General features: G+C 39.3%; 1 protein-coding gene across 1 annotated transcript; it reads right to left on the bottom strand.

Moving 5' to 3' along the window:
* Positions 1-1402: 1402 nt before the first annotated feature.
* On the bottom strand, positions 1403-9214 carry LOC104470204 (U3 small nucleolar RNA-associated protein 15 homolog; the record flags this gene model as incomplete). The annotated part of the gene is made up of 8 exons (XM_010085044.1): positions 1403-1422; positions 3133-3289; positions 4878-4962; positions 5899-6034; positions 6655-6780; positions 7597-7775; positions 8853-9037; positions 9122-9214. Coding segments are annotated over 8 exons (981 nt in total), but the record flags the coding sequence as incomplete, so codon positions are not given.
* Positions 9215-9423: the final 209 nt, after the last annotated feature.

Here is a 9423-nt window from a genome sequence, read left to right on the forward strand (position 1 = left end):
AAGATTCTGAGTCTGGCACTTAATCCAAACAGAAAACAAGGAAAACCAAGCCTCCCCAGAAGTTTTAGAAATTCTACATCAAGTACATCCTGGGGTGTGGGCCTCAGATATCCCAGGCAAAGCAAAGAATGCTGCCCCGGTAAAAGTTGAGCTGAAACCAGAGGCTAAACCAGTGAGGATTATGTCTCCCTTTGAGAGCGGAGGATTGGAAAGGAATTAAAGAAATAATAGACCGATTTCTAAATTATGGGTTACCGATAGAATGTGAATCGGAATAGAATACTCCTATCCTTCCAGTAAAGAAATCCGATGGTAAAAGTTATAGGCTGGGAGAGGATTTGAAGGCGATAAATAAAATCGTGGAAGATTTGTATCCTGTAGTGGCCAATCCTTACACCTTACTAAACTGAGAAAAACCTAGGTATGATTTACCGTCTTAGATCTGAAAGACGTTTTTTTCTGCCCAGCCCTGGCAGCCGAGAGTCAGAAGCTGTTTGCCTTTGAATGGGAAAATCCTGACACAGGGAGAAAGACCCAATTGACTTGGACAGTGTTACCGCAAGGGTTTAAGAATAGCCCCACTATTTTTGGGAATCAGTTAGCACGAGAGCTTGAAAACTAGACACCTTCCTCACAACAGGGAACGCTACTACAATATGTAGACAACCTCCTAATTGCAACTGAGACTAAGGAAGATTGTGTGCAATGGACTATAAGCTTGCTCAGTTTTCTGGGGTTAAGTGATTATCGAGTTTCTCAGCAGAAAGCTCAGATGGTCCAACTGCAAGTGACTTATCTTGGATTCAAGATCTCCGGGGGAGAACGGGAACTTGGAACAGAACAAAAGGAGGCAATCTGCTGCACCCCTGAACCCACCAATGCAAGGGAACTCAGAACCATCCTCAGAATGACAGCACCGTTCCTCAGCGGACCCACTATGATTGCCTGGAAACTATGGAAGTTGTCTATTCCAGTAGACCAGACCTGAAAGAAGAACCGCTGGAGGATGCTGAGGACTCATGGTTTATAGATGGGAGCAGCTTCGTGGTCCAACGAAATCGTAAGACAGGATATGCTGTAACCACTACCCAGAAGGTAACAGAAGCTAAACCATTACCTGCAGGAACCTCTGCTCAGAAAGCGGAAATAATTGCCCTGACAAAAGCATTAGAAACTGCAAAAGGGAAGAAAATTAACATTTGGACTGATTCAAAATACGCTTTTGGAGTAGTCCATGCCTACGGCGCCATCTGGAGGGAACAAGGGTTACTCACAGCAAAAGGAAAGATCAAGCATACAGATGGATTTTAAAACTTTGAGAGGCTATCAAATTGCCCAAGAAGGTGGCCATAATGCATTGTAAGGGGCATCAGAAGGGTGACACTGAATAAGAAATTGGGAATCAATTGGCAGACCGAGAGGCTAAAAGGAAGGCAGAGAAAATATACAGTAAATATACAGGATTAGATTTTGATTCAAATCCCAATTACTCAAAGGAGGATCAAAACCTAATAAAAGATTTGGAAGTAAAAGCTGAGAGCAATGGATGGGTTAGTATACCTGATGGGCGGATAGTAGTGCCCTATCATCTCCTGTGGAAATTAGTGATGGAGGAACATAAGACGATCCACTGGGGAGCAGAAGCCCTACGTAAGAGCCTAACTAGAGGAACAGTGAGCCAGAATTTATACACCGCCGTAAGGTGTTGTATACTGTATGTATATGTATACTGTATGTAACTCAACAGTGTTAAATCTGCTTAAAAAACAATCCAGACACGACTCACCAAATTAAGATGGGTAACACTGGAAAGGGAAATGTCCCAGGGCAACATTGGCAGATTGACTTTTATGAGCTCCCTAAAAAAGGGGGGTATCAATATCTATTGGTTTTAACAGACACCTTTTCGGGTTGGCCAGAAGCTTTCCCATGTCGAACCAACAAAGCAAGGGAAGTGACTATAAAGCACTACTAAATGAGATCACCCCTCGATTCGGTGTCCCCACTGTAATTTCGTCAGACAGAGGGTTGCACTTTTCTGCCCAGATTGTACAGCAGATTAGCAAAATATTGGGAATACACTGGCAGCTTCACACTCCTTACTGACCGCAGGCTAGCAGCCGGGTAGAGAAAATGAAACACCTACTCAAACAGTAAATTGCCAAAATTTCCCAGGAGACTAATTTACATTGGTATCAAGCGCTTCCCTTGTCTTTACTGAGACTCAGAGCAAAGCCCAGACAGAAGGAAAACCTGAGTCCTTTCAAAATTTTACAAGTCAGGCCATATCTCTTTCAGTTCAAAGGGGAAGATTTAAGTCAATTAGGAGAAGAGTGGTTATATTATTATTTAATATCACTGGGAAAGGATGTGTTTCTATGAGAACGCTGTGTGATTCCATATTTATAGAAGATGTTACAGTACACATAAACAGCCATTCAAACATTTGCGTTTGTAATTTTATGAGGATTATAGGATGTGATTTTAACTACTCAGCTCCTGTAACCTCTTATCAATTACCGCAATCTAATTATATGCTAATTCATGATTCACTGCTTATTCTTATCAGGATGAATCTTTCTTTGATAAGAAGTTACTCAAACACTATGATTTGAAACAATTACCTAAACAAGCCCAAGAAAATGGACAAAAGACTCTGACTGCTGTCCACCACGATGCAGAAGAAATACATCAAGTATTGGACAGAGTGAAGAAAGATGGGCAACATCAGTGGTGAGAAATCTTTTTCGGGTGGTCACCAACAGCTACTGGAATCTTCAGTAAGATGCTACACCCCATCATTGTGTTATTAGTGCTTACGATAATACGTTTTGTTCTCATCGCAGAAATGTATGTTAAGCTTTGGCTCACGATGAAGCGTCTGAATAGACCGACCTTTTTAGATTATGAAGACTGGAGAAGGCATAAATTAAGGTATCAGCTACAATCAGGAAAATATTTTCGAAATTCTCTGGATAGAACAGGAACAATCTAGAAATAAGGTTGTGAAAGATTTCACAAGGCAGAATAAAAAGGGGGGACCGAAACCTTGCTTTAGGCATTTTGCTTTTATAATAGAACGTACTTTGCTTTTGCAACAGAATGTACTGTGCTGTAAACTCCATTTGCTACATGAGGCCTCTCGAATTGTCTCTCTTGAGTAATCATCCGGAAGGAACTCGGGGTTAGTTACAAAGAGACATTTCCTGGCAAGAACAAAGACGTTCTGCGTTTCGACGCAGATAGAAACCTCGGACAAGGGCCAACGCAGCTGTAAGGAGCACTGGACCTGTGCAATGCATCGCGGTCAACAAAAGGTAACAGGGAAGACTACCCCATCTTCGTCCTCACGACCCTCGGCAACCACCACCAGGAGGCACCGCGCAGCCGCAGATGGGAAGAACCTAATTAGCATGAGAGGTGGGGATAGGTCATTAATATGTATAAGCATGTTTCAAAATCTTGTGAATATGCATTAATTGATTGTATAAAAGGAAGTGAGCCACTATGCTCGGCACGCACGTCTTCGGAGGGGATACCCCCGTGTGCCCCGCGCTGAATAAACATACCTACTTTACAATCTTACAGATTGTGGAGTCTTTATTCCGCAAGTCAAAAGTTTGTCCAAGCTCAAGGAGAGACTGAGCAGGTTCATGTAACAGAAATTCCTTGAAATACGCAGAAACTACACTCTGATGAGCAAATTTCTCATCTGAAAATGAGTCTGGAGTTTGGGACAATATCAGGAAACATCATAAGCACTTGCCCTGGTTTTAGTTTTCCATACACATCTACTCACAGCTATAGTTGGAAGCAGTGTCTTGACTTAGACCAGCCTTTGGTTTAACCCAGTAGAGCCAGTCTTACATTCTTACATGACGATTTAAAACTCAAGGGTTTTAGTCAATAGGAAAAAAATTACTACGTTTCAAAAGATATATACACAGCTCCAGAAATGCCAAACCACAGGAATTGCACATTTTGCAGCTGCTGTAGAGGCTTAAAGGATACAGGTTTTTTTTGGTTCTGTACTCTTCACCTCAACAAAAGTAATTCAAAACTCATTTACCTCTAGGTCCCTATGGAATAAAGTAGAAAATACAGGAAGGAAAACACCCCCTCCATACACACCTTCCCCTAAGTTCCAGAAGAGCAGGACAACAGTAAAGTAGCAAAGGTAGTAAAGATCCCTCACAGTCTCTCTTACATGTTGTTCAGGGGCTATGAAGAAGGTGAGATGTACATGACAACAGCATTGTTTTTAAAAGTAGTGCTAGGCTCCAAATTTCTTGCCAGCAGGTGACTTATCCATTGGAACTGAAAAGTTTCAGAGAAATGAGAGTCTGTTTTCTGTTTCCAAGAGAATAAGACTACATGCCTCAGCAGACAGGTTTGTTTATGCTCATACCTCATGCTCTCTCCTCTTTTCTTCCTCAGGCCAATCTGACACCAACAACATTTAAGACAAGTTCACCCTATTCTAAATTTCTCAATAAATGACCTATTTTTTTGTTTCTATCACTGCCACACGAGAGGACCCAGAAGGTTGTTTAAAGGCAAAAGATGAGTACAACCTTCTTAAAGTCAAACGATTTCACTTCTAAACTGAATACTTTCCCCATGATATATACTGTCCTTGATAAACACACAATATTGTACAGATCTAAGCAGGTAACATTTGGTATCTTAATGTAGTATGTTTAAAACCTCTTGGTACATTTTTTACTCAGGGAGAATACATACAGTCATTCTACTTTGCATGTACAGCATTATTCTGACACAGGTACCCAACAGCAGTGAAAGCAAAAAATAATTATTTTAGTGACTTAAAAGGTATAAGTAATTACCTTGCCTAGACAGATTTCTAATCTACTTACCGACAATGCAAGACTGAGGATGGATGTTGCATAGTTAAAGCTGTGGACTACTTTGTAGGAAGTAGTACTATAAATTTTCACATGCCTGTACAGAAGAGTAATGATTAAAACCTCGTTACTAATGCCTTATTGGAGACACTTCATAGGAATTTCATCACTCTCGACTTCCACAGGTCATTTAAGGAAACAGAGTATTTATACAAAACATTCTTCAGACTACCACTAAGCTTAGTTTTACCTCTCCTGCAACAGAAAGGTTCTGTTAAAAGACACACAAAAGAAAGGATTACCCCTACCAAAAAAGGATAAAAATGGGGCAAGGACAGAAAAAAGAAACTGAAGCCAGATGTAGTGATTATCTGACTTCAGCAATGTTTATTTGGAAACACTAAGACATAATCTCTTCAAATTTGTTCTTAAATTTTAAATGTAAGATCTATGGACAATTTCTGGAAGTAAATCCACAGATATTCCTGTATTCAGCTGCTTTTTAATGATCTGGTTGAAGGTACCACTGTCATTTCAGAGACAACAATTGCTGAGTACCAGCACTCAATACAAACAAACAAAAAAGCAGGGAGGACATATTTCACCTGTGCACCTTGGGTACAAAAAGCAACAGCACAGCAACACAAAACCCAGGTTCTTTAAAGGTGAATACTCATATGCCTTCAGTTTTTTAAAACCGCATTAAAGTTAAGAGTAGTCACTTTACACAGACTGCAAAGGTCAGTTTAGAGATTCAGAAAAAATGAATTCTTATTCAGAAGTCCCCCACATGCATTCCCAAGTGGCACATGCAACCCTTACTTCTATTCAGGCTAGTAAGTGGAAAAAGTTAATGTATATTGCTGTATGTACGTCGGTTCCAAGACACGTTTTCAAATAAGTTGTATCTCTAACAGTTAGAAGAGTTTAAACCCAAAACACATGCACAGATTCACACTAATGTATAATTACCTTCAAAGCAAAAAAAGTCCTACAGAATTTAAATCACAACAAAGCCACAAAATATACTAACCTGTCCAGGGATCCTGACAATAACCTCTGTCCAGAGCTGTTCAGGCATAAACAAGTTACAGTTTTATGGTGATTTTTAAGTGAAACTAGTAACTGTCCGCCTTTTAGTACATCCCAAACTTTGACATATCGACCACCTGTGAGAAGGAAACACAGAAACCAGTTTGGCACATGTACACATTTACACTTCTCTGGAGAATTTTTCACAGAGTGATACAGTGCCTCTTTTGTAGCACAAGAGTTTTCTCTACCTACTCACTGTCTCCATCTATTATGACTATCTCCTGGGACAAGACACACTACAGCCTGCTCTTTTTTAAGCCATTCTGCAGACACAGTGGAATGATTCAACATACTCCTTACAACAAAAAAAAAATTTAGATACCACTGGGTTATAGGACTTCTGATGTAGTGTCAAGAAGAAACTAAAAAGAAAATCTTATCATTAAGAAAAAGCCAGTCCCATCCTTTTAAAACTTATTTACATAGGCTCATTGCTTCACTTTAACACTGGGCTAACTAAAGGTGGTTTTGTTTTGGTTTTTTTGACCAACTATGAGAAAACCAAACCAGGGACAAAAGGCCTCTACCTTCACCCTCCAGATGAACACAGATTCCTAAAGAAGACCTTTGAGAAATACAGCTGTTACATCACTTACCACTTCATTACCAAATGAAAACCCCACACACGAAAGAAGCAGCTGAAATATTTCTTGAATCAGGCTCACAGAAAATAAATGAGATTTTATTGACGTACCTGCAGATACCAGAAGCCCACCAGATGGGAACAGAAGCACACTCTCCACAGGCTGGCCATGTTCTATTGTCATGACACTACTTTTTATTCGTGCATCAAATAGTTTCACAGTGTGATCATAGGAACCTGCAAACAACACCGTAAATAGATCCAGTTTTATAATTTCAATTACTTCAGGAACTAAACCAGACACATCCTACAATCTAAGGGAGCTCCTGTCAAACGGAAACTTTTAAATCATATGCTTAGCACACCTTGTGGTTTACCTTGGTTAATTAATAGCCTGCAGGCAACGTAAGTCTTCCAATTCTAGCCCTAGCAGCATGTCAGGCCTTAAAAGTAATTTAAGCCTTAATTTTTTCCTTCCATTAATTAAGTGTATTTATAACAATCAATATCAGGCAACCTGATGAAACCTCGTCTCCTATACCTCTTAAGTAAGGAAAACTAGTTTTTTCATAGCAATTTACCGCAGACTAATAGAAAGACACTGCTAGGAAAACTAAAAGCAACCAGTTTCAAATACCGCCTCACACAACCTTTCATTTCTGAGTCTGCTAGTTTTGGGCTGTACAAACTACAATGGAACTAGTGCCTTCCTCTGGGACCTGATAAAACACTTCAGTCAAGCCCAGCTAAAGGATACATCCACAGGATTTTCTTAGAACTTTCCAAGGCAAGTCAGAACAGTCCCATTGACCCTAACAGGCTACAGCAACAAGATGCTAAAAATCAGTTCACTCAGCATTTCTCTACAGTTGACATCAGTGCTAAGCTTAAAAAGCAAGCACAAAGGAAACAACAGAGTAGGTACTGAGCAGGAAGACAGATCTTCCATGTTTAAATTATAATAAACAAGACCCTACTGTATCAAAAACTATTTTTCTGCATTTTTAGTTCAATTCAACCCAAAGGAAGCATATGTAAAAAAGAAAATCAAACCTGTTATAAAGACATCTGCATTCACTTTACTTGCACACCCACATCTCACGTAGTCCGTATGTTCACTGTATGAGACGACTTCTGTAGCACTTGGAATATCCCACAAATTTGATGAATAATCATCACCACCAGAAAATATTCGGTATTTATCAGACAGGAATCCCACTACATGAACAGCTCTAGAAGTCAAAGTCCACAATATCCAAAGTTAAAATACATACTTGTTTCCAGAGCACGTAGTCTGCATAAAGAGTTTATTGAAGTATTCCATATTAAAAGTGCAAAGTATTTACTATTAGAAGTTACAAAGCCTCACTTTTGAGATTAAAAACACTTTAGTTTTTGTATTTCCACCCAGAAAAGGATCATGCTGACATATGCTTCCCTAAGCTGCAAATTCTGCTTTTGTTACTTAGAGGTCTGTGCACTAGCACTGTCCTTTAGAATAAATTTATAACAATAAGTTTTAAATATGACTGAGTTGGACACTCTTCTTGTCCTTTAAAATCACTGTTTAAATCTGTATTATCATTGTCAAATCCTGAAGGAGCATGACTTTGATGGGAAAGACTCTCAACCTTATTACAGTTAACCTATTGATTAGGACATGAGATAACACTCTATAACCACACACCTCAAACAGAAACACTCTCAACCTCTGCCTATGTACTCTCCAGTGAAGGAAGGTTTGGAATTGTTGTTCTAGGTGGATAAAAGACTTATCAGTCTACCATAGCAGAGCAATCTGTTTAATCTAAACATTATCACTGTCTTCTCCTGACTGATACATCTGAACTCTTCTAACTCCTTCCCCACCCCAACCCCACTCTGCCATGGGAGTTTTTCTGTTCTTTCTCTGTTTTGTTTTTCTAAGTCATTCCAGCTCTTCCTAAAGTACTTCTTCACTGGTTTTGTTTAGCCATTTATAAAAACTCTTTCCTGCCAGCATCAAATAAAATGTGCTTATCGGTGCCATCTAGTCACAAGACTATCTCTACACAACATATTAACAGACATGTACCTGAATGAGAAAATCTATTTATTCTTCCATGTCCTCAAATCATATTTAGAATTTTTTAAAAAGTCACCCCAATTCTGAATTCAATTTAAGAACTTACTTTTCAGTAAAGTCTATGTGAGACAGTTGCAAACAACATAGATCAGTATTATCCAGGTTTTCAGCAAAATGCAAAACAGACTTATATAAATGCCCCAAAGAGCTTAGGCACACAAAGGAAAACACAACACTGGCTTACTTGGTATGACCATCAAATTGTCTCAGAGGTGCTTTTCCACTAATGTCAAAGAGCTGAATGCTACCTTCCTCGCTGCCAGCAACAAGCAGATTGCCATCATCTCTGTATGTGGCACCATAAGCAGCATCTTTGAAGCGAGAAAACGTTTTGATTGGCTCCTGAGAGTAACGACCATAAATGTGGATCTATCAAAACAAGAAGATATTAAGTTTGCTCATAAGACACCAACTGAAGGGCAAGAACATAAAAACCTCAAAAAAGCCACTTACCCTTGAGGAGGCTGTGACAGCATAGTTATATGGAGGAACTGGGGAGAAGTCAATTTTATTTACTGCACCAAACTCCTTTATCTGAACAGGTGTCTAAAAAAAATTTCGAGAAAGATCACTGAATACACATATTTACATTAACAAAAACAGAATCAGCAAAACAAGACCTATTCTTCTTACAGAGAATGCAAAATTCCATTTAGAACCAAGTCATTTTTAAAACACCATCCTACTGAGTTCATCTTCTGCCAAGCTACTTCTGCTCTTATAATTTTTTTCCAATTCATGCATTACAGCTGACC

The sequence above is a fragment of the Pterocles gutturalis genome, unplaced genomic scaffold (assembly GCF_000699245.1).
Source record: "Pterocles gutturalis isolate BGI_N339 unplaced genomic scaffold, ASM69924v1 scaffold29425, whole genome shotgun sequence".
In the NCBI taxonomy this organism is placed as follows: domain Eukaryota; kingdom Metazoa; phylum Chordata; class Aves; order Pterocliformes; family Pteroclidae; genus Pterocles; species Pterocles gutturalis.